Source organism: Antrostomus carolinensis, unplaced genomic scaffold (assembly GCF_000700745.2).
Source record: "Antrostomus carolinensis isolate BGI_N321 unplaced genomic scaffold, ASM70074v2 scaffold7419, whole genome shotgun sequence".
NCBI lineage: Eukaryota > Metazoa > Chordata > Aves > Caprimulgiformes > Caprimulgidae > Antrostomus > Antrostomus carolinensis.
This window is the reverse complement of record NW_010339156.1, coordinates 1-27,029: the sequence shown is the minus strand read 5'-3', so window position 1 is coordinate 27,029 and position 27,029 is coordinate 1. Positions and strand designations below refer to the sequence as shown.

General features: G+C 36.3%; 1 protein-coding gene across 1 annotated transcript in view; it reads right to left on the bottom strand.

Annotated features, from left to right (window-relative positions):
* Positions 1-26,732, bottom strand: part of LOC104530983 (potassium voltage-gated channel subfamily H member 7-like) — a gene marked incomplete at its 3' end in the record, with an annotated part of 159,315 nt that extends 132,583 nt beyond the window's left edge. Inside the window, exons 1-2 of the mRNA XM_010175733.1 lie at positions 26,467-26,732; positions 24,240-24,470 (exon numbers count right to left, since the gene is read on the bottom strand). Of these exons, the coding sequence (XP_010174035.1) occupies positions 24,240-24,470; positions 26,467-26,542 (307 nt within the window). The remainder of the gene's footprint in view (positions 1-24,239; positions 24,471-26,466) is intronic.
* Positions 26,733-27,029: the final 297 nt, after the last annotated feature.

The window sequence follows — 27,029 nt, the reverse complement described above, 5'->3', positions numbered from 1 at the left end:
ACTTTATTGAACCTCTTCTCCCCAGCTCAACACTTGTTTTGGTTTCACTCTGAGCAGCTTTTTTTCCTCTCTAGTTTTCAGTCCATCAAATGGAAGAACCACCAAATAGTGGTTCACACCATTCTTCACATTAATTCATAATAAAGGCCAAGAGCAAAGGAAATGCTTGACTCCCCATGTGCTCACCAAATGCTTTCCATTCTTGTATGCAGGAGTCTGGAATGCAAATGAAGCAAGCTACACCATCTCCTTCTACCTGAGAAAGCTTAGGAAGAGCAGAGAAGGTTTCAAGGTTAGAACTCCCCAAGCTCTCTTTTTACCTGTTCAGCAATTGGTTATCTGCCTTTGCAGCTTGTGGCCTTTACTCCATTTGTTTTGAGTGGTTAGCACTTAACTGGTATCCAGAAGTAGGGTGTTTCTCTGGTGTTTCCATAGCATACTAATCACTTACTAATGCTGTGTGTATCATAGAGCTTTTGGTTGTGGCTTCCACCTCTGAAGCAGCCTTCAAAAAGCAGTGATGATGAGAGTCGCCAATGCTGGCTGTTGTGAGAAACAGCACACTAAGCTGGCCTTAGTTTGTGCTGCTTTTTCATCAGCTATTCTGGGCCCTATATGTTCTGAGAGCATGCTCAAAAAAGCCACTATATCTGTAGCCTTTGTAAAAATTGCATTCCTCAGATTTCTCCTTTTCATTTGGATGCCGAGATGCAGAGCCAGATTATACATCTAGATTTAACTAGCTGTTAGCAGTCATAATAGCATCTGTAGAATTCAAAATAGTCACCTTTACTACAAACAGAGCATTAGCCACACACTACAATTGAAGTCCTAGGGTAACACATTAGTTATGCCATCCATATGAATATTTAGGAATACTTAGAAGGAGGCTGATGCATTTTAAAAGAAGCATTAAATTAAATATTAGTAATACAATTTCAATAACATGATTAGTAACTCTTAGGTTTAATGGGTCTATTCCTATTTCTGCAATAGGGTGGAAGAAATTGCCTAAGTGTTATATTGATGTAAAAACAGGATAAATGAGAATATAATCTACTGTAATTTAGTATCTATTTATATTGTTGCAGCAATACCATATTTTAAAGATAAATAAAAATAATTAATGCAGTATATCTTAGCCTTTAAATTTGCTTTCTGTACTATTTAGGCCCTTGATTATTTGTAAAACTTCCCTATTATTTTTGTATGTATTTTGCTGCATAATTCAAAGCACAGTGAACGCCTTTATGGTTGAGTTCATACTAAGTTTCTAAGCTGGCCAAGAAGCCACGAGTTCAAGTCCCACACCAAGACTTGGACAGAAACCCAGAAGTGATACCGCAATGCAGTGTTAGAGATAATACTGCATGTGATGTTCATTCTTTAGGGTAAAATGTTAAGCTTGTGTTTGCTTCATTAACCTTGAGTGGTGGTTTTGTGGAAGTGGTTCAAAATAATGATTTTTAAAAAGAACGTATAATAACCCTATTCCCTGGTCAGCTGTCATTTCTCCTCCTACTCAATATTTAAAAATTCTCTTACAAGCTGTTAGTGAGCACACAGTAGTTATTTTACGATTCTGATAGGTATGTCACTGTACAAGCTGTTAGTGAGCACACAGTAGTTATTCTTTTACGATTCTGATAGGTATGTCACTATTTTGGGAAGTACTTAGAGATAAGCATGAACGTATCAGGTCACATTTTAGTTTTGCACTTGTAACCCTCTCTTTGGGATGTAGACTTTTTAGGAAAAAATGTGCACTGAAGCATTGTTAAGAGTTCTGGTGATCTGGGGCACTGCAGTAAAAGCTCTGCCATCTTTTAAATGGGTACAACACGTAACACTGCGCTGATAAATAGGCAAGCTTGTATAACCATCCACCAACTCTTTGCATAAAGCTACAAAGGATAAAGATTCTTGAATTTTCCATCTACTCATTTTACAAGCTTGGAAGACTGGAAAAGCAATTAACATGTACATAGGTACCTAGTTAGATTTCACCCTGATTCCTGAAGTATCTGAATGCTTCATACAGACCTTTTTCTTCATCTGCTGTCTGCTCAGCTTCCACCACTTGCTTGTTTGCCTAAGTATGACATGAATTATTTTTATTCAGTGAAATAATTTAGGATATAATAGGTAACTAAGCTTCTAAGGAAATTTCCTTGGAACTACAATTTACCTCTTTTTAGTCTGTAGTGAAAAATTGTGCCTAAAATTTTGTAATAGGAAGGATATGTGCAAACATCAGTTATCTTATTTTTTTCCAGAAAATTACTGTTCTTTTAAGTTCTGATGGAAAGCTTCTCCATAGGAATCTGTGCTCAGTCTTTGGTTTCTGTATATAACCTTGAAACTAGTCTCACAGATGATCATGACTTAACTGTTGGTCTTGACACACTTGGTTTCCACAGCTTATAGGTAAAAGCTGTGCAAGGACCAACTGATGTCTTCAGTACTAATTAAAAAGTCAGAGATTTGTCCTGAGCTTCTGCTTACCCAGTAGACTAATTTATACTGTGCCTGGGAGCGTATAGTTAAGGGGCAGTGGCAGAAATAATGCTTTAAGTAGGAAACAATACTTTTACAATGGGAATTGTAATCCAGTTTTCCATGAAACTGTCAAATGTCTGATATTTGCCCTGTGTTAGATTGGATGTCTGTACAGTTAGGGAAGTCCTGGCATTTCTGGCTGGGATTAAAACAAAACACAACTAAGCAAATGACAAGAATAAAAGACAGACTGGAGGGGGGAGCATTAAACAGAGCAGTGTGAACTAGAGAAGGTAGTCAGAAATCGGTCTCCTGTTTGCAGCACTAACAATGCCTTTAGAAATAGCGAGTATCAGTACCTGTACCTTCACTTAGATAAATAGAAATTTAAAAATACAGCCTAGACACTGACGAAATATAAAAACAGAATGGTATCTCTGGGGAAGCAAGGTAGACATCTAAGTCTTCTAAAATTTTATTGTTATTTTTATTTTTTTTTTTTTTTAGAATTAAACCATAAAATAATGATGGATAGATCTTAAATTTGTATTTGGCTGTCCACTTTTATAAATATGTGTATTAACTGAAAAACAACATAGATTTTTTTCTCAATTTTTATGTAATACAAAGGATACTACAGGATCCTACAGTAAGTACATAATAGACTTATTTTTATCTTGTAAGTATTTTTAATATTCCTTAAAAGATATACTAAAAATCATATGAAGATATTACATTATACACCATAAAATACAGGCCAAAAATGCAAATGTTGTCTTTCCTTTAATTCTAGATCAGCTATTATAATTACTGAATTTCAGAGAATCTCAGAGGTTAATCATATTACAAGGTTAAATGCTTTTTTTTACCTATTTCTCTTTGTAACTCACAAAAACGCTCCAACTGGTTCAGAGTGAACACTGTAAGAATATAATGCAGATCTAATGGCAAACTCACTTTTAACAACACTTCAGATATTAAAACTATTATCAGTTTGAAACTTGAGCATTTTTAAGGTTTTTTTAAAGAAAATATGCCCGTATTTTTGTTGATTAAGGGATGTTTCAGATCAGTATTTGAGTTCAGATTTTGCTTGTTCTCCTCTTTGCACATTTCATAAAGCCTTAGTAATTACTGATATTAATGAGAATTATAAAATAGCACTAGTCACGCTTTGCCATTAAGAATTAATGAAATTAAGGTAATATTTTAATAATATATATGACTGTCTCAATTGTTTGTTTGATTGTTTTTTTCTCCCAAGAAGATCAAACGTTTTTAAGTTTCAGTTCTTGTTTTGGCAGTTTGAAGCCAAATGTTTGGGCTTGGTAGATACAGCAGCCTTTTCTGGGTGCTGAAATGATGCTTGCTTTTTTCCAAGCTTGCATTTTCGCTCCTGTGTTTTCTTCTGGCCTTTTTGCTGTCTTCAGAGATGTTTTCAGAGCGCAACGCTTTGTTTTCAGTGCTTTTGTAGCAGCTCCGTGGGAGGTGGTCTTCTCTTTATATCCAGGCACTTGAAATACTCTTCATTTTATTGCATTTCCATTGCAGGGCATGTGCCTCCCTATAGCTCTCTCTGCAGAACCTGCCTTAGGTACCTTATGGAATGATGTACCTCAATTAGGCAATACCTGTATTTGAAGGAAGTTTGTAGATAATGTATGGCCACTGAAGCTGTATCATTAACAAACAGGCAAAGATGAGCCCTCTAAATGGCCATAGTAAAAACTTTATTTTAACAATTATCTGGAAATAATTTAAGTTGTTGATTTTAAGTATAGCTATTTTGCACTCAGGAGCAGCCCAAAGGAAAAGATGCTCTTCAATTTACATCAAATGGACATCTTTATTACCTTGATGCATCAGAGGGATGATAGGAAAATATATTTAATTTTTAATAGGAAGAAATAAAATGGTCTTTCAGTGAAAGACCTTTCCTAACAAAAAACCTCTGAGATGGCTATGGTGAGAAATCTTTTGGAGATTTTCCTATGGACTTATTCTCAGGTTGTGCTGAACAGGATATTGAAGCAAGACTATTTCTGCTCTTAGGAGCAGTGTGAGGGTCTGACCATCTTCTAGGTTCAGAGAACCTGAGGCTTAACACTGGGCTTGAGACTCTTGAAATCTCTGAGTTTTCTTGGGCCCAGGCTGTTGCAAGTTTCTCTTCTCATTGTCATGCACTGGAACTCTAATTTTCTAAATAGTAAGTGAGTGCATACTAGTTAAGTTGGCCACCAGCTATGCTAACTCAGATATAGTCCTTCACATTCACATCTACATGTATGAATCTGTGCTGGGGATCTGGGTCATATTAGCACCTGTGTTCTGTGGATACAGCTGCACAGCCAGGGGCACCACTCAAAGTAGTTCAGACCGGTTCACAAAAACCAGCTGTGAAATTTACAGCTGGTTCCCAAAACAGCTGTTAGCACACTCTCCAGCACACCTTGCTTTAGCCTCTCTTGGAAGTCCCTGTCCTGTACCAAGGATGATGGATGATGTCCTGCTCCTGATGAAGAAGCAGCAGGAAAGAGAAGATCAAGAACTGTCCTCTGAATTGAACTGAATTTTCAGACATTACTCACTACCCTGCCTGTCATTTTTGGCCCTAGCAATGCTTAGCCCTTGTTTGGTGATTACTTATGACTGGGAGAGGATGTTTGTTCACAGAAACACTTCTGCACAGCTCCCTGGCTTACTGCAGAAGTATTTGTTATTGTTATGTGATCTTTTCGTGCAGAAGGAGATGCTTGAACATTCAACAAAAACTGTACTGACCTGGCAATCCAGTTCAGTGTAGTTAACAAACTGAGTAAATAGGAGCCCTGGCCCGAATTACAGTATCTCTGCATTGTATGTGTCATAAATCAGACCTTCAGAAATATATAATTAGATAGCATCAAAAAGTCCTGGGTAATTTCTCTCAAGTTATTTTCATCACATTTTCTTTCTAATTGATTACTCTAGAAAACAGATTAAATATAGTGGGGAAAAAAAGCACACCAAGAAAACCTAGCATTCAAATAATCTACATACAGTATCTTCTCACCACACTGCTTTACATCTTATATCTTTGCTCTGCTACAGAAAAAAAAAAAATAATCTGACATTTTGCTCTCCTATAAATAACCATGCTTTTATCAAGGTTCAAGAGAAAGAAAAACAGTTTAAAACACTTCCAAGGGGGAGTCTTGACTTTCAGTCCTCTGTTCTACCTACCCTAGTGTGTGCTTGTTTCAGTGAAGGTAGATGAGGAAAAGGAGTGTTACCTCACCTTCCTACTCCTCTTGCAAGCCTAGATAAAAGGCAAAAACACCTCCAACCTGAATTTTAACATTTGCAAAAATCCCCATGGAATCAATGTGTTAATTTTACTGTAAGGTCTGTGTCCCCTGTTCACACTCTCTTTCCACCTGGTGGATACATGCCATCCAAGATTTGCTTGTGTAGCCCTTTTGCATACTCTCTGCCTGCTTTGTGCTATTTTGTAAGTAGGTTATAAGCCCTGTATGTTCAGAAGAATCATTGTAGTGAAGATGTTGTTTGCTGGCATAAGCCCAAATCAACTCTGAAAGTTTAATTTTGAAGATGTTAGGTATTTGAATTTCCAACAGTCCTCATATTTAAATTTCTCATGGTAGAGTAAAAATGTCCAAGCCAGTCTTTCTGCTTTTGAATTCAGCTATTTTAAATCTGGGTACAGAGAAATTCAGCATTTGCAGAAGTGACTCAGTTGAAACATGACATGAAAAGTTAGTAGGGTGGAGCCTGAAAGGAAATATTTCTGTTGTTGCTATCCCACAGTTCTGCCAAGGCCTAAAATATTTCATGCAGTGTCATAGTAATTTATGCACATGCTTTCTTATTGTGCTCATATATTTCTTACAGTGCTTATATTTGCATTCTTTCATTTTGGAATGGTCTGCAATATACAGCTTCTCCAGAGGATCCTCAGTGTCAAAGTCTGAACAGGGCTCAAATTCAAGTGCTACATCAAGCTTTCTGTTTGACTTTTGCACTTTAATTTAATACAGAGCCAAGCCAATTTCATATGGTAATATTGGGTATATCCTTGTCTGATAAATAGTTCTAGGCATCCAATTTAAGTATAATTATATAATTATAATTACCACCACCATAGTAAATATAACTGAAGCTATTTATTATATTTCCTATAAACTGTATTAAAGCTAAAAATCAGCATTGGTACCAAAACCAATTGAGTATTCACTTCTAGATATTGCCAGTTGCTCTGAAGAAATAATTTGTAGAATTTGTAGTTTGTCCCTTTGTGTTTTACCATACCTATGATATTTATTTTTGAAGTAACATGAAAAAGATGTGAAATAAGCATAAGTTGTAGCAATGAAAAAGACATCATTAATACTACATTTATTTCTATATTATCATTTGTAGATATTACTGGATGCAGTATACTATTACTGAATTTTTAAATTACAGAAGATAGATGCTCTATGATATAATAAACAGAAAACCAACAGTGAACTAATCAGCAAATCAGATTTATAACTTCCCTAAATTTGCAGCTCAGGCTAGATTTTCAGAAAAGATCAGCTCTTTGAAAAAAATTGCAGGGTTAAAACTGTGGACACCTTTGTAAAGAGAGACGGTATTATTCCTGCTATCTATCAAATTACAGAACTGAGAACAGCTACTTGCCAGGTGTGCTCAGCTGATTCATGTTCAGCGTATGACCACACCAGCTGTTTTAGGTGAGTTGAAAGAGAATTTCAACAAAAGAAAAAAACCTAATTCTATGTATGCTTGAGAATCCACATTTCCCTCTCACTCCCCGCTGAAAGCTGTAGTACTATTAGAAGTGAAATGTGCTTTATGCAGAGCTAACTAGGAACTTCTCCAGCAGGTTTGCGCATGCTTTTCTTCCACTTGCTTAAACATATGAACTTCTCAATGACTCTAAGACTGTAGCCCTGAGTTCCTAAAATTTCTCAAAATAGAATTGATTTGACAACCACAGATTGAAGGCTGATACATTTTGCACAACTAAAATAGATTTCAACTTTATTCAATTCTATTAAATTTTTGCTTTGTACACTGCTGTTGCATAAGAACATTGCCAGTTTGCCTAAAGTAATGGTAACACAGCAGAAGAGGACAGACTCAAAAACTTTTTGGTTTTATTTTATTCTGTTTATTTTTCTTTAGTAATTTTTTTCTTCTATAATATATAGAAGTTATGTCCATTGCAAGTAATAATGAACTTTCTTTATAATTCTCTAATCCCTTTTGGAAAGTTTCCTTTGCAGATAATATCTAAGAGATAGCATGTTAACTTTAATCCTTGATCTGGATTCAGCATCACAGTTCTGGTATTTTATTCCCATAAAATGCAAGGCACTATCAAGCTCCAAAACAGGTATGCATGAAGGCCTCTATACTGCCTAAAATATTGAAATGAAAGCTGAATTTACCATTGCAGGGTTTGGAAAAAGCAAATTGGGGTGATGCCCAGTAGCCTTTAGCCAGACACTCTGCTTACCCTTTTTGCTGCACTTCAGAAAGGCCGATTAGTTAGGCTTAATGGAATTGTCAATCCTGAACTCAAAAAAGATTTATCTTTAGCATTACCACTTTAAAATAATACACTTCCTTTCTCCAGCCAATAGACCTGGGCAGTTCCATGGTTGAACTCACTGCCCCGATCTCTAAATTTTTCTATTGTATTCCCTTTGATTATCTTGGGTTCCAGGGAGAAAATTATAATTTCAAAAATAATAAAAATGCCATAACCCTACAGATTAGGGCTGCAGTTAGTATGAAATTACTTCAGTTTTAAAATATCTCTAAGTTAGTTTGCTCTCATAATTGCTTGCAAAATGTATGTCTTAATATATTGTGTATCTAAAAAAGAATGACTCATTGATCATTAGAAAGGTGATCTGTTTAACAAGGTCTCAAAAAAGCATATAATTGTAGTGCTTTTATTAAATTTCTAAATATCAAATATGTAAATATAAAATCTTTTCAAGTATTTCAAATCCAAATAAAAACCACAAGCTTTTCAGTTATTCAGAAACCTTCTTAGCAACGAAACTTATTTGGTTTGTGAGGTTGGGTTTACATTTATTTTGTTAGATAAAGACTTTAGTAACTGGGAAGTAAACATCATTTCTGAATTTGTTAGTCATAGGATAAGTTATTTTGTAACACCTGTTTGTAAAGGTATTCCTCTGCAAAGCACAGTATCAGAAACGAGGCTTAGAAAAGCCATCCTTTGGCTTTTCATCCACCTCAGTCACATTCCGAGTTCACACAAGCCTCGTAGGGCAAGTATCTTTAACCATTCTCCTTGACAAAAATAAGTCAACATCTGCAATCAACTACTAACGGGCAATCTGACAATGACAATTTGGTCCAGTTTGAGAATCAGAAATCATTCCTTTAAATTTAAAATAAGACACATATCACAGTGCTAGGCACACTAAATTAAGCCTATGCAGAAATAAAGCACATACAAGTACCTACCCTGAATACTACACTATATCTGTTCTATGCAGAAATGACTGCAATTATACTGTCAGTGTGTGGATCTTTCATTGACTACTGTAGAAGTAGGAATGGCTTGGCATCTGAGTTGAAATAAAAAACACACTTCAAAAATCACCAAATCAGAAATCTTTATATAGTACTATATTGTAATGCATATGCTATGCTAGATATGTTCTCTACTGCATCAGCAAATGAATTGATTGTAGGGGCAACCAGCATTGGTAATGTAATGGCAGGAACTACTGTTGTACACCCCCAAGATACTTTCATCTGTCAGATGGGAAGAGAGTAAAAGTTTCTTTTAGACACTCAGTAAAGCAGGCTTTATTGATGAACTTTTTAACATCATATTAGGATGATAAAAAATAAAATCCAGCATGAAACAAACAGATTTTTAAGTGTTAAATATAGAAGCGTTATAGACAATAAATGATTTTAATAGTATCTTTAAAAAATATTGTGCTGTTTTAGTCAGTGGAAGGATATTTAATGAAGCTTATCAATACTTTCAAACAGCAGTTGAACTCATCATTAATACTATTCATTAAATATGCTTTAATTGTCACATTGTGTTTGTTTAACAGTCCTTGTCTGTATATAAAGAACTGAAAGAAAACACAGAATGGGTTACAAATCTGAATAGGCTGTCAGGCCACCTAACTGGGGTGACTTAAACCAGTGAGATTGTGTCTGTTAGCTTTTTTAATCTCCTCAGATGAAATCGCACCCCTAAATGATGGGTGTTTGAAGGGAAACTGCTTAAAACCATGGACTTGACATCACTGCAGTACCACAGCTGCAGGATTCCCACTGCTCTGCTGCTGACACATTATGCTCCATGTGTTCGGGGCCAGCTCCAGCAAGGTGCTGAGTGCCATCAGTGCTTGCAGCCTGAGCTCCGGTTAGGAGGTAGTTAGCACACTGCAATATTGATTGTGTTGTCTGACGGGGTAGGGGAAGGGTAGTCAGCCTTGGCCTAAAGGAAAAGGGAAGTATTAACCCTTGAAGGAAATAGCAGATTTCTATCTCCCCTAATCACCAACCTGGAAGAAAAAGCATAGGACAAATCTATCTTTTCTTGAAGAAAATATGAAATAAAAAGTGGCAGAAGAGAAATGGAGAAGAAAGTGCTGTCTTTTACCATGACCTATATAAGAAAATGTTAGCAACAAACTTTTTCTTCTAAGATAAGACAGTGTTTCACTGAGGTTATCTCACTACTGAAAGCCACTACAAGAATTCCACATAATGTGAAAAAAATATTCTCTCTTAGAAGATCTGTTTTCTGCACATCTTTAGTGATGGGAATGAAATGTTGAATAATGTGTGCCATGGATGCTCTAGTTGTTTGCCAGTGGCAGTTGCATTTATCTCCCAGTATAAGAGTATTGATTAGCTGCTTCTAAAATTTACAAGAAGACCTCCATTGTGATTATCTTTAGCATTAAGCTGTTGACTGTTACAGTTGACTGTAATCCGTGGCAAAACAAGCATTAGAATGTCTGTTTTCTTCTTAACTCAAACACATGCCTTTATAAAAAGTCTCCCAAAGAAAACTGGGGTTGCCTAACAGGCCAGGCCCACTAGCCTCCAATACAGGAAAACACTGAGCATATAGTTCCTCATAATAAAATAAGTAGCAACATGGAATTTATACCATGTAGCACATTAGTAATAACATTTGGAAAAGATCATCTGGCAAACAATGTCTAGGTTGTAATTTCAACTATCTTTATATGTACAATGTAAACAGGATTTCCTAACACATGTATAAGTGTACCTAAATTACATAAAATTGTAAGTATAAAATGACATAATATTAAACATGTAAGTAAGAGGTATCTATAGAGGTAGTACAGAATGCTAATTGATATAATAAAAGATGTGTAAAGTACCTACATATGAGCTACTGAATTAAGAAAAAAAAAAAAAGGTAACTAACTCATTAGTTCTTCAAACTTTCCAGAGGACGTAGCTCAAATACCCTCCCTCAAGCACAGTAGCAGTCCATCCAAATACTCAGAAAAACAAGTAGATGTATCAGAATGACAGCTGGCTCAGCAGGGAACTTATGACTGAGTTCCACTGACCAAAAAAAAAAAGACAAAAAAGACAAGACCTATAAAGGAGGTGCGAGCAAGGAGGAATACAGAAACACTGCCCAGGCATGCTGGGATGGTCTTAGGAGAGGAAAAGCTGAGCTAGATGTGAAACTCTAAGGATAGCAAGGGCAACAAGAAGAGCTGCTGTTGCTAGCTATGATAGCAGTAAAAGAATAAAGTATAATGTGAGCCTGCTGCTGAGTGGGGAGGGTGATTTAGTGGCAGTGGATGCAGATAAAGCTGAGGTACTCTATACATTCGCTGCCTCATTCTGGGACACATTTGAATCTTGAGACGAGGTTCAAGGTAGTGGAAGAGGATTGACTCAGGGATCTCTTGAGAGATTTGAGTCCAGCTGTGTCCAGGATAAAGCATACTGGGTTGTATCATCAGAGGGTAGCTTCCTAGTGATGCTTCCTCTTTCCTCAATGCTCATTAGGTCACACCTGGAACAGTGCATCCAGTTTTGGACCCCTAGTATAACAGAGATGTTGATAAACTTGAGTGAGGCCAGCACAGGCCACCAAGATGGATATGGACTTAGAGCACGTCCTGTGAGGAGACATTGAGGAAACTGGCCTTGGCGAGGAGGCTAGAGAAGAGACAGCTTTGAGGGATGTAATAACAGCCTTTCAGTAGCTATGAGGAAATTAATAGGACGTGGAGGCAGGTTCTTTACTGAAGTGCATGGGAGGAGAATGATAGACAATGCTTTAAATTAAAATGGAGGAGGTCCTGACATGGCATAAGGAGCAACCAGTTTCAATATGAGGGTAACTGAGCACTGCAACAGGTTACCCAGAGAGGCTGTGTGGTCTCCATCCTGGCACCCAGCTGGATTAAGCCCTGTGCAACCTAGTCTGATTTCTGTGTTGCTCTTGCTTTCAGCAAGGGGCTGGACCAGATGACCTCCTGAGTCTCCTCCTGACCTAAATTCTTCTTGATTCTATGAAAAAGTGGTGGCTATAAAAGACCAATGTAACAAAAGAACCTCATTGATATACTGGAATGGTAAAATGTAATATATTAGTTAGAATACGTGACATGCTAACAGAATGCTTTCTGAAAGCAAACACAACTGAGTGATTGCTATTTAAAGATTCACATGTGAAACAAAGCATTCCTTGTTATACAGATTGTGCCAGTTTCTAAAAAACAAGATACAAACAAAGGGTGAAATCCAAGAGAGAAAAAAGTTACAATCTAAACCATGTTATGAGAATATCCCTGGTTAACATACCAAGTTTAGAGGTGAGCTAGTTGAATCTGAACAGATGTACTATATTCTGCAGAAATTGGTATATTTATGTAACTCTTGCAAGGATTCAGGGTCATGGAGGATGGACTCCACTAAAAAGCTGAATCAAGCTAGAGTCTGATGAAATTTCAGTTATTTGAATGTTTGGATAGTGGGAGGTTTTTGGAGGAAATAAAGCCTTGTTCATTATATGATGCATGCAGCACCAGTTAAAGACAAACAATGCTCAGATAAGATATAGTTTTGCTTTCTTTTAAACTATCAGTGTGGTTTAAGAATGATGCGTAAACTCTGTATGACTGATTCATGGCTCTCCTGAATAAGTGCTACAGCTATCACAACGAAGTCCAATGTGAGACTTGCAAATAAGTTTTTTCTGTTTGGAAAAATTGTCAGGTTAGCAGCCACTGAACTTACCTAACCATGTCTCCTATATTGTTTTCTTTGTCTTATATTTGGCAGTTCTATTTTCTGTATCAAATTTGGCAACCCTGAGGGCTGAACTCGGTACAGGGCTTACATGGAAAAAAGATGAACAGGACTTGATTCCACCTTTGCATTCTTTAACCCTGTGGCAAGAGAAGGAGACAGTTTGGCCTAATTACTAATATAAGACACTAATTTAAGAATAATTTGTATTCAGTGAAATTTCTATTAAAGAGTGGTCTACAGAAATATTCCCTGTCGAATACCAATTCATATTCTTAATCTGTTCTTGGACTTGATCATGTTGGGGTTGGGGTTTTTTGTGGCATTTATTTATATATACACAGTGCTCTTGTCTATACTGGGAAATGTTACAATGCGACCTTGGTGTACTGTCTTAGAAAAGAGAGGAGGATAGTGACAAAATACAGTAGGGAATGATGGTTTGGAACTGTGAGCTTTTCAAGAATAATCTGTCTTTCAAGGTAAGATTTTGTATTCTATGATTTGATGATGGGGTAGAAGGTGATTTTAGCAGCTCCTCAAAGGGATTGTTAAACCTCTTGAGAGGGAGAACTGCCCTTTAAAAAAAAAATATATATATATATATATGGCACAATATATATAATTGAGAAACAAGTCCTGAATTTGCTCTTGCATGTAGAAGTTCAGGTCAGTCATTTCCCTTGGAGTAACTGAACCTCAGTGTGATCTTTGTAACTATGATACTTTAGTTATATTTGACTTTTTAGTGCCTGTGGCCCCTAAGGGCCAAAAAAATGTTTGGATAATCTATTTTCCAGGTAACAATCAAGATTAAACACGTAAAATTGTTTCTCCATTATTTCAAAAAACAGTTTATATATTTTCTTAAATTCTTCATAAAGTGGAAATAAAGTGCTTTATTCACAACTTTTTTTATCTGCAGGAAAATGATCCTAAGTTGAAAGGAAAAGGTATTAAGACCAAAATATTACTTAAAAGGGAAATAATTCACTCAGTTCCCATGAAGTGGGACAAATGCTTTTGCACATTCAGATGTGAGAGAAATCATGTTTGAAATGCAAGCAGCCACACAGATTGTATTTTTCTGGCTAATAATTTTGTTTTGCATATGTTGAGTTCTGCAGAGACAGTGATGCTACTGGCAATTCTGCTTCTGCAGGATCTGGGGTTTTTTTACATAAATTAGGTCAAAAGACAACCAGAAATAAATGTAAATAGACCTGCATGTTCTATTGAAAAGCTCCCTCAGCTGTAATATTCTTGGTTTATGCAGTTGTTTTTATAAAACAGAATTGCATACCTGTCAGCTAGGAAGAAGAGTTGCCTGTGGACCATATATTCCTTCTTCATTTCCCCTCTTTAAATAAACAGTAACCAGAGAAGACTCATGTCACTCGTACCTAGTGCCTGATCTAGAAACATCACACATATCGGACGCTATCTCTGCTAGTAGCTGCAGTCAGTAGTTTTTAATTAACTTTTAAAGCATTTGGGAGCAGTTCCTTAGACCCTAGTTGTACTCCTGACACAAGAGAAGGGAATTGCAAGTTTTAGGATAAAGAAAAACAACATCTTATCTTTATCTCTGTACAAAACGTTTTTTAGAAACTCTATGGGTAAAACTTCACTGAAATGATCAAAGGGCTGGAGCACCTCTCCTATGAAGACAGGCTGAGAGAGTTGGGGTTGTTCAGCCTGGAGAAGAGAAGGCTCCGGGGACACCTTATAGCGGCCTTCCAGTACCTGAAAGGTGCCTATAAGAAAGCTGGGGAAGAACTGTTCACAAGGGCACGTAGCAATGGGACAAGGGGTCACGGTTTTAAACTAAAGGGTAGATTTAAGCTGGATATTAGGAAAAAGTTCTTCAGCATGAAGGTGGTAGATCATTGGAACAGGCTGCCTAGAGAGGTAGTGGAGGCCCCATCCCTGGAGATATTCAAGGTCAGGTTTAATGGGGCTTACTGAGCTACCTGCTCTACTAAAGATGTCCCTTCTTACTGCAGGAAGGTTGGACTGATGACCTTTGAAGGTCCCTTCCAACCCAATACATTCTATGATTCTATGAATACACTAAAGCCGCTTCTGTGCCACCATATTCTTGTTGCCATAAACAATTGGTATAACTTACAGAAGCACTAAGGATGCTCTGAACTGTGGACCAGCACAGACTGGCTCAGAACTGACATTACACACAGGCTGTCAATCACATCCATTCATGAGCCGCCCCATTAATCCACAGAGAAGGCTCAGATATTGATTTATAGATACCTGGTTTTGTACTTCAAGGCTGTTGTTCTCTCACATAATATGGTATGTTGTCCATGACTCCAGAAATAGTCCTTTTGGGAAGTGTTGTCTCTGTTGGATGGACTTTGGTGTTCAATTGCTTCCTGGTATATTTTATCATACAAAAATAATGCTGGGCACTTATGATGGAAACGCCCACCCCCCCATTTTCCTTTCTTTTATTATCATTACTTAAAATGACATGGACTTTAGGTTTTCTTTCTTTCTTTCCCATTTGTGAATTGAAAGCCATTTTTCAAGCAAGTAGACAGAACTGCAACAGTATTTTACCTTAAATACCATGACAATAGGATTTATGAACTACTGAGTTTCCTGTTCTTTTGAAGGTGTAAAAAGAAATGGTTTCTTGTACAACAGCCATAAACATGCAAAATAGTAATGAGATTATCTGGCATTTTTTTCCAGAGAGGAAGGAGTAAAGCAGATTGGCACAAATGAGTTTTGAAAGGAGGAAATTTGCAAGCTATTTTCAGAGATACACTTGCATTGATTTGCATGAAAATCAGCAGAGAATGCTCTAAGAAATAAATAATCTCAAAAGGGCACAGACTCCAAAGTCTGAGAACAGCTGGGAATAAGTGCTTTAGAACACGTGTTAGTGATGAAACATATTTACATGATGATTAACTGTTTTTCAAGCAGCCTAAGTATAAGACAATGGCAAAAAACCTAATATATATATATATATATCCTTGTTCTGAAGTAGTCTCTGCCTCTCTACCGTGTCGATTAAAATGGAGGAAGGTTTTGTCTGTGTTGTGCATGTTTCTTTCATAACTTGTCTTTGTCTGTAGCAGCTCAGATCCCGCCAGTACTAGTTAGCAGTGGCATAGTATGTCCCTACCAGCACTGTTCTGGTACCTGAAGACCAGGATTTTTAGTGTTGCAAAATTAAACTTCTCAGTTTAATTTGGTGAAATCTGTGGGTGCACAAGCCAAGTCCTGGATCTGTAGGTATTGTTATCTTGCTTTCAGGCCTTCAGGAGTGTTTCTGAGAGCAGAAACAATCAGTTACTGTATAGCCCCATGCATTTGCTCTGAAGAGGCCAACATTTCATAAGTTGATGTTGTCAAGGATCAGTGTGTTTGGATGTTGTGATAAATCCCAATTTCCTGGTATCTGAAGTAACCTCTTGTGTTTCTCTGAACTGAAGTGAACTGACCATTTAGCTAGCTGGTTTCCACTGCAGTCTCATGTGGCAAATCAGGATTTAAACGAGGTCACATCAAAATGTAAAAGAAAGGATTTTTATTGACTAAGGTACTGTGGAGGAACAAGGACAGGAAAGCAAGACATTTCAGCAGGCAGGGAAGTAATGAAGGCATCTGTGATTTCTGGCCTAAGCTTCCTTCTGGTCATTTCCACTCAACTATCAGCACTTAAATAGTTAGTAATGTTGACATTTAAACACTATCTTTAGGTTTTGATGATATGATGGCTCTTTGTTAACAATGAAGCTGGAATATATTCTTTTTGTGGATAACACTTCAGTGCTATAATTGAGGGCATTATCGAAACTAGGAATAATGATATATATATATATATATATATAACTAGAGTCTGGTTAATGAAATAGAAAAAGACAACAGGACCTCTCCTTTATACTGTTTACTTTGACTTTCTTTTTCAGATTGAATTTTGGTATAATCTGTGGTGATCTTTACTGATGAGATTTCACTGTGATTACAGAATTAAATAATTAAGAAAAATAGAAACAAAAAAGCTATATTGTACCAGAAAGTTAGTGAGGGAGCTTAAAATGGGGTACCTGTGGAAATGCTGGAGGTCAAAAAGCATTTTGTGACTAGTTATGGCTGTAATTCTGCTTTCCAAATGAATTTTTAATTTAATTTCTAAGAAATAATTGAAATATGTATGTTATTTCCTTTAAAAAAACCCCGAGTATACTAGACTAAAAAGTTCAAGCTATATATTATTACACTAATACTTCTCACCTCAGAGATGTGACCTTTCAGAGATGTAGACTGTGTGAAACCAGCTGTAACTATAGTACCCCCCTGTCATTGTCCTGCATCTGCTCTGCCTAGATCTAGGTTCACAGCTACAGTTCTGATTGCTTTTAAGATATGCAGTTTCCAGAATGAGTTAGCAATTTCCATAGTCAGCTTGGTCTTGCTACTCTGAATACTATACTGCTTGATTAAGCTTTTTACATACTTAGCTTGGAAGAATATAGACTGTCTATCACATAGACTGAGTCATACACTAAGTCAAATATGTAGGGAACACTTTAAAACTGGACTTGAAACCACATATCAGATGCTAAAGATAAAATCTAATCCGCACCACTATTCTCTTTCCACTGCTTGAAACCAGAGAGAACAGCAGCAATGTCAACATTTCTATTCTATTAATACTATTCAAAGTGCGATGTTCTGAAACTTGTATAATAGCAAATATGCACAAGGCTGTGCATTAGAAAAGCAGTTGCTCTTTTCCCATGTCTATTGCAAGGTATGATGTCTGATTTGCTCTCTGCATCTCTTTTATATATAAATGGGCCAATTTGATGGAGAAGAGAAAAAAAAACTGATAAGACAAATCAGGAGTATGGAATAACTCTCTTATCAGAATGTAACTTTAGAAAGCATGCACAATGAAGATGGAAAGAGGACAGAATAAAATCATGTTAAACCACACCAAAAAATAGACTAAAATAGACTGGGTTTTGGTTGGGGTTTTTTTGTTTGTTTGTTTTTTGTTGGGGTTTTTTTTTTTGTCTCATAAAAATAGCTTTCACTAAAACTAAAAGCAGCATATTCAAAACAGATTAAAAAAAATTGTCAGGCAATGCCTAATTAAAAGATGAAACTGTTCTCCATAGAATATTATTGTTCTGAACAGCTTAGAAAAACTTTGAGTATGTGTATCATATTGTAACACTGTAGTGCTATTTGACTTGAGAATGTGTCACCTTTCTTACCACTGTGGGACTCCCTTTTCGAAAGTCAGCAATCATTGATTCTTTGTAGCTCAAGCAAGGGAAATTTGGGTCCTTTGATTAGTGTAAATTGACCCTGTGACTTTCTGAATCCTGCTGTAAAACTATACTATGGAAGTCCAGCAGCAGAATAGTTCCCTCTGGACACTGTACTGAAATGAAAGACTCCTCCTGATCCACTAGCCTGCAGGTTTTTTATTTGTGCCATGGAGGAACTTAAAACTGTCAGAAGGGATTTTTCCAAACTGAGTAAGTTTTTTTTTTTTCTTGTTAAAGATTCAGTAGCTATAATAATAGTACTTGTACTCTTCATTATTTGTTAAAATTAGTTATATGTAATCATACCTTTCTGACCCTAAACATGGACAAAGAGAATAATTTTAAAGACAATTTAATTTTTATTCCTTTTTATTCAGATACTGTCTCTCATTAGCAGGAATATATGAATGGGAAAAAATGATCTTCTATAAAAGCCCCCTTCTTATTGGAAATAAATTCACCTTAACCTGAGAAGAAAAAAATATATATATATGTATTGGAAAGCCAAGGAATTGAAAAATGTGGTTGAAATTGGCCCATAAATGAAACCATTTAGTATATATGAGACCTGCTTTGTCATAATCATTAGGTATCCCATGTGAAATGTGAATAAGAAGTGACCCACAGTTCTGGGCAGGCACAAGAGCCATAACTGAATGGGGATGGGTAAATGAGATATTCTGATCACTGAGACATTGGCTCACTGCTGATAGTGCTCCCTGTTACAAAACCAGCAATACTGGATGGGATGAGGGACAGTCTTTCCTCTTAGAACAAACATTAAAACCTAAGGTAGAAACATTACATTACAGACATAAGAAAAGCTCATCCATTGCTAATAGTTCAACACCTTCAGTAACATTCTGGATTTGATCCAAGTTTTTTTTGTAAGGATGTTTGGAAAAAACTTGCATTAAGACAGGTTTTTTGGGCAGCTTTTTGTTGGGGGGGTAATACTTCCTTTATTAAAATGTAGTCAGATTGTAAAACCAAGAACTCCTACAGCAGCAGGGTATTAGTGACTTAATTCACTAACCTTTTCATCAGCTCTGGTTAAGGTATTGAATCTACAGTCAAAACTGCTCTTGCTGACCCTCATGTTACAGATAATCTAAGGAGACTTCAGATACATGCAAGGGTGTCTCTTTTCAGTTGTATTTTTAATTGATTGGTAGGTTCACAGTATTTATAGTATTTATACACAAACAGGTGATAAGACACCTATGGTGGCTGGAGTCTAGATGATGACCTTCTAAATGAAGTCCTGATCTTTCTGTTTAAGAACACTTAATAACATTTTCACTTAAGTTTGTCAGTTTGTTTACACATTTTTTTTGTTTTCTTATCCTCAAAAAAGAGCTTAAAAGGCCTTAAAAATATTAGTTTGGAATCTTAACATGTTTTGAAAACACAAATATGTTTAATTTGCAGCCAATTGTAGCAAATTACATTTCTCAAACTGGGTAAGTGGAAACTAATTTCTGAGATTTGTAAACACTCTGCAAATAATTGCTTAATCTTATCTTTGCGCAAACCTATACTCTTCTGTAGAGCTTCTTATACCTAGAATATCAGATGTGTATTGGGCAAGTTTAAATAATCTCCTTACCTCCCTTTAACAGGAATACTCTGTAAGCTTAGACATAGCCCACTGTTGTCCACAAAGCACAGAGTACAAAGTAAAAAAATATTCAGTGTGATACAATCCTTTCTGATTATCATATATCCATTCTCATTCTCAATCCCAAAATAATTATACTTTTTATGTCAAAAGCTTTACAGCTTTACCACCTCAAGCAATATTTTACAGCTGTCAAGAATGATTTATGCAATAATGACTTAAACTGCAAAATGGAGTCTCAAAGGAAGAGTTGTCAAACATTTTTATCACAAATAACTTTATTAAAATAAGAATTGATATTCTGTATAAACAATATCTTACCTTCAACTATAATACAGATCATATATGATTTGTGCAAATGAAGTAGTGATATAGTGAGGAATACACTACACCGCTACTTTGGTATCAGAGTATAATTTTTTAATTAAGCAGATGTTAATGCCTAATGGGCAAGACTTAAAAAAAAAAAATGTTTCAAAATAACAGTTCTTATGATTTGTCTTTATTTATCTATTGTTCTTTCTAAAAAGGGATATTTACATTAAAATATATTTACTGACTCTTTAATCCCATGAGTAGATCCAGTGATTTTTGTGGAACTTGTTCAATAAGAATCTATAAATTCTTACCCTTAGTTTTGGCTTCTTTCTGTTCCCATTAACTATTTTTCTCAGTAGTTATTAATTCTTTTGGTAACTATGTAATCGCCTACTGTGGCACTACTTAAACAGCACAGAGGGCTAGAACTTTGCCTGGATTGTGTAAATACTCTTCTAAAAGGAAAAAAGAGTGAGTAGAAATTAAAACCAAATGTGGGCTATATTAACAATCTTATTCTGATACAAATACTGCAAGAGGAGCTAGTAAGGCTTTTAGCCACAAATGTGGAAAACTTCTCTGAAGATAGGGCACTGGTGTGGCTGGGACAGGACGTGCTGGGTGCGGAAGTAATGCTGGCATCTCACCTCCATGCCATCTAAACAATTACAGAAAGCTATCACAAGTATTTTCCCCCTCTCCTCTGCACCCTCCCCACACTGCACAGTGGAAAGCAAAATGTGATGGGTCTAGGTAACATATTTATAAAAGCATGATACATCCAATTTGTGTTCTCTTTTAATGACTGTATCTTCTGTCTGTCATGTTTAAGGCAGTGTAGATTCAAGCAACTGCCATTTTCTGAAAATTAACCTGATACAAAATTTTTCCCATCCTCTGTCCCTTTTTCTTCAAGTGTATGATCTGGCCTGAAGATTAAAGCAGTGAACAAACAGCAGCATTCAGTCTTGCATCATCAAATTGTTTAAAACTCAAAATCTTCCACTTGCCTTCACCTTGAAAAGTGGACTATAGACTAGTAGAGAACATCAGAATCCTAATTCCCAGTGTGTATGAAATACTATTTTTCTAGTTCAAGAATTTCCTTTTAAGTTGAACTTTAAAGCTGTGACATTTTCGAACTATGAGAGGTGGTATTTAGAATTAAAAAGAAAAAGCATTAGTTATAGAGTGATTCCCTTTCTGATATCTGCATTGCTGGACTTTTGATGACAGATTAGCTTTATAAGTGAGGGGATATATGATCCCACTGACATTTGCTTTACTTTGAAATATTAAAATAATTTTTAATATAATCAGTGGCTTATGTAGAGTAAATGATAGTGTGATGTGGAATAAGGTTTTATTTGCAATTCACTGGGCATTTATTTAGGACTGTGTAATATGGTCTTCAGAAACTCCTGTCGGTGGAACCTCAAGTGATTCGCACCTTCCTGATCTGTCTTCCTCCTCTGTATGCTTAGTATTATGTTAAATATTATACAAAGGGTGGCTATGAAATATCATGTCAAACCAAACTTTCAAGCAGTGGGTAGTTCATTGGAGTAACTTGGGTTACTCACATGGAGAAAGTTACATTTCTAACTGCACTGGTATTGACCTCTTAAAATATTGTCATACTCACAGCACACAGTACAAAATAAGCTGCTAACCAGGCACTAAACTCTCAGATTTTTAGAAAATTCTTTAAATTAATTTTGCTACAGAACCTGGAGGAAGTCCTTGTTAGGTATCGTCATTCTGTATATTGTTATAACATACAGAGTATATACTCTATATATACTATATACTTGCAATATATACTCTATATACTGCAAAAACAAATTTGCAAATTTGAAAAAGTGAAGTAAGCGAAGAAGGGAAGATGAAAAGTGAAGTATATATTTTCAGTAATTTAGAATAACTATAGAATATTTTTACTGACATTTATTATATCTATCATATAGGTCGTTTCAATTTCATGATACCATATAAACTTCAGAACTTTTTATCACATTTTGTAAAGAAACTGAACATTATGTGGAATGAAACAAAAAAGTCTATATATACAAATGATCAAGCTGTCAGACATTTATGCATTTGAGTGTCAGACCTATCTTGTATTTTGTCGGTTTTTGCGTGTAAGCAGTGACTTGATATTTTAAATGATATTTAAAATTCAAAATAATTCACCTGTATTTGTTTAAATTTAGCAGTGCACATAGTGCACATGGTAAGTCCTGTTCATATTTTGACTAGTAAAATTTTGGAAGAATTCAACTGAAATTTGTCTAGAACTGTTGCCTGTAGCTTTTGATATTCCTTAACCTTCAAACTTATGGTCTAGTAACTTAAAGAAACTATTCACAGAAATGAAGTTGCTGAGAACCCTTATGTATAAGATTGCTTACACTGAATAATCCATAACTGTCATTTATAATGTGCTTCAAAATTCAAAACTATTTACAAAAGATATTGCAATTTTTACGGACGGTTTTACTTTAGTTTGCCTCAAACAGATTATGGTGTGTTGCATGATGCCAGAATTCAGCATTTTAGAAAAATATATATTTGTGGTAATTGACAGATAAGCAGTATTTTAGTTAAGCACCTTTCCCTCCCTCCTAATATCTTGGAGACTGAAGCACTTTTAAACAACCAGATCTCAGAATAGTGCTTCAGGCTGGTGACTATGGAAGTCAGCAATGACATTCTCCTTTAGCAATATTACTTTTAACACACACCAAGTTAACACAAACACAGGCTAGATGTGTAAAGGACACACAGTGTCAGGTCTCCTGAGAAATCTATGTTCAAGGCACAGCTACAACAACAAACCTTGACCAAAATCGGCTCCAAACCACTGAACCAGATCTAAGAATAAAGGACTCTACTGAGAATGTGCTAAGAATATGCTTAAATATTGGTAGCGTGGGTAGAATGGTTGGCCTGAGTCCTATCTGAATTATACCAGCCTAAGCTAAAAATAATATTAGTTAAGTCTCTCCGAAATAACAACAGAATTATTGAGAACAGGGTTTAACTCTGTGACTTTAAAATGTGAGAGCATCCACTGCATGTGATTCTAAAATTGATGCAAACAACACACTGGCACTTCTCCAGAACTAATTTAAGCTCAGCATTTGAATATGAATTTCCTTTTCCTTCTCCCAAGAGTGTACACAGCAGAGACAGAATAAGGTACACCGCACTTATCTGTTACTCAGATTTGTTTGAAAGGCAGATATTTCTGTAAATAACCCTGGGCAATTAGAAAAAAAAAATAGCAAAAAACTCTACATATAACTATTAGGCATCATAATTAGTTTTCATGCATATGCACTTTTTAATCTGCAACTACAGTTGTTTATTCATTTTATGCTCTTAACAGGAGAAAAGCATCAGCATATAGCAGGTTTAGCTATTCTTCCTTATATCAGCAGTAGCATCGACAGATCTATATTGCATCTTCACTGAATAACAGGGAAACTCTTTGTAGCTTAGCCATCCCAAAACTTTTACTCTCACAACGTAATTCTAGGACAACTTCTGTGATTCAGCTGTAGGTACTCCAACTTCACAATGTCTCATCTCTGAAAAACATTTGTCCCTTTCTTTATAAGTTATTGCTTTCTTCATGATAGGCCATTTTTTGCTACTTTTAACCTTGTTGTACTTTTTCCAGTAAAATACTGCATTTAAATCAAGGTACGATTCCAATTGTGTGCGGCACGCAGAGTTAAGCTCCCTGTAACTGATACACCATTCCTCTGTCCTGTGAGATGAAACAGTTCATAAAAATTAACATTCATAGGGTGTCCCCTCTATGCCTGTGTTATCTGTTCATTGTTGTAGGGCTGTTAACTTTAGGAGATCTACATCTGCTTTAAACCAACCAAGAGGATAATTTCTGTTCAACAGTTTCAAACACAGTGCTAGCTTCACTCAGCTGTTAGAGTCAGCGTACAGGGATATACTCTACACACCCGCTACTTTCAGGGCAGATTCCCTTTCTGGTATACAAAATGTACTTCACTGGACTTCTTCAGACAAATTGCAACACTACTCCAGCAAAGGGTCTGGCCAGCAGATCATACACACTTATTTTACCAATCAATGGATAACCAAACACACAAAAAGTCTTGAAAATAAAAAGCAGACTTTACCATCTTTGTGATAATAGGTGACTTCTACTTTCCTCTCCTCTGACCCGAGCAGTGCTTGAGCAATTTGGGCAATGTGATGTCTTTTGGTCTCTGGCCCATGAAGAAAATCACAGGTGCAAGGTTTCTGCATGACATCTGGCCTGGAGAACCCAGTCATCTCACAGAACCCATCATTGCAGTAGATGATAGCACAATTCTGCACTCTAGCATTAGCGATGATGAATTTTTTATCTGCAATAAAAGGAAAGTGAAGCATTTTTAGTAGTCTTTCCACATTTCATAAAGTGTCAATTGCATGGACGGATGCTAAACAGCTGTTCTTTTCACTGGGATGCCTGAAATGCAGAGATTTTCAGTCATTTAATGTAGCTAATGTGATCCATAGCTTTTAAAGAAACTTCATTAAATTTAGAATACATTATGGATTAAGATAGTTGTCTTTTAAGGAAATAAAATCAGATTATGAAAGTCTTTCCAAACTCCTTTTGACTTCAAAATTTTGTCTTCTTTAGCTTCACTGAAACCCAGACGATGAGCTCCATCCTGTCAGCCATAACTCCAGGGTAGTCCTTGAAAAGTTAGTAGTTTCTTTTTGGGGGAAGTGGGGCCTCGGAAAGGGGGCTCTACTCAAGTGAAGGGCTTCTTGGGATAAGGTCCAACCAGCTCAGTCTACTCTGTAGGGATTTTCATTGAGGTGAATTACAGCAAGTTCATAGTCAGTATTTTAACAAAACTGTCTAGAAAAGAACATGATTTTTTTTTTCCTCTGTGATTGTTTTAGAAGTTATATTTATAAAATAAAATATTCCTTAGTAAAAACAAAAAGGAGTATGAAGGTATGTGAAAACCAAAGATTGTGATGTTGGAAACATTTTGCACGGTCTGCTGAAGTTCTGTGCCTCAGTCCATCATCCTTTCCCAAACCCTCACCTGACAGAAAGGTTCAAATGTTTTCAATGGTTATTTCATTTGTTTCTGTTTACCGCTATAACACACTATTCCTATTGTAGTTATAAATACATAGCTTTGATACATTTACTGTTTATAACGTTAATATCTGTTTAATCACACTAGTAGGTCCCTTGCTTTAGAAAAGACTTTTTACGTGGCACCAAGTTAGCAGTTCAAGTCTTGAAAATTTTACAGATATTCTGTCTTTGATCACAGCAAAATATTTGGAGAGAAAAATATAGATTTCATTCTTGCTTTGTCTAGTGTCTTTCAATCATGCTGAATTTTCACTATCACTTGCCTAGTTAGGTAGCGCTTTATTCTCTTCAAAATATATACACTTTACTGCATAAAAACTTTACTTAAGTAGCAACACTGACTTAGCATTTAGATAATCTACATCATCATTTTTTTTCCTCAAATAATATAAATATTAAATTGGTAACGGGGGTTTGAGTATAATAAAGTATAGAAACTGGAGTTAGCTGTAAGGGTTTGCACCAGACTGATACTAAAATATGCTAAATATTTAAATAAATGTACATATATCAAAACTACTGTTTCTAAATGAAATTCATTTTAAGCATCAAGTGTTCTTACTGTTAACAGTAAACCAGAGTTCCGGCCAGGAAAAACACTTCAGCTTCAGCCTCCTCGACAGGTAGAAAACTGCTGCATTGGAAAAGATCTCACAGACTCTCCCTGAGGATGCATTTGCACTGGTTTGATAGATATTTTAAGCTTGCATAAACAAAGCAGAAATATTTGACAGCTATATTAAAATGCAGTCACGACAACAAGGTAAGAGAGTATTTTCCCTTTAATAACTCCTCTGCATATTATCTGTTTCCTCTAAATCAAAGTCTGACTGTTATGCTTTATTTTGCAAAGGCAGTGTTAATTAATAACAACAACAACAATGAATCTAGCTGATTTTTTTAAACATTGCACAGGCAGCAATATTGTACACTCTGCTTTCAGAGCCACCTCACCAGTTCAGAAGAAGGTAAGAGATACAACTTCTATAGCTATACAACATGGACACAGTCACAGATAAAAACTATTCCTTGAAATGGGGGGGGGAAAAAGCCCAATAATTAAAATCTGTAATCTGTATTCTAGATCAAGACCAATGTTACTCCTGTCAGGGATCCCCTCCTTACCTCTGGGGTTTTCTTTCCAAGCTACAAACTTAAAATAGTCTGGAGCTGCTGTCCATTTAGTCACAAGCAGAATCGAACTACTGTAGCAAAACAGATAGAAAGAGAGAACTTACTTTGCCCTTCAAATTTTCGTATGATTGTACCCAAAAACGTATTTTGTGGTGCCACATGACCTCTGCGAACAGGCATGTTTGTACAGGTCTTCGGTTTTCTGTGCACAATGACTTCTCCAAGGATCTCCTACACGGCTCCAGCCCAAAGCACCGAGCCAGCTACCCTTTGTGACAAATCATCGTCCTCTGGAGCTCGGAAATCTCTTCCCATTAGCACCACTTCTAGATACACGCTTTTCCTATTGGAGTCAGATCCATCCCTCAGTTTCTTTCTTTTTCTTTCTTTCTTTCCTTGCTTTCTTTTCTATTTTTTTCCCCGGAGGAGCTCGGACGCTATTGTCTGGGGCGGGTAGGGGTGGGGTAAGCAGAAGGAGCTGGGGGGGGGAAGATTACAAGGGTAATCGATCTCTAGCACCAAACATCGCCAATTTTCCAAAGCAAATGGCTGTGACCCGGCAGTTTCCGACGCTGTAGTGATGGTTAGAGGGCTGGAAGACTAATGTTGCTCCGCTGCCAGAGGGAGTGACGTTTCCCCGCTCCGGGCTTCACCACGGCGCGCAGCA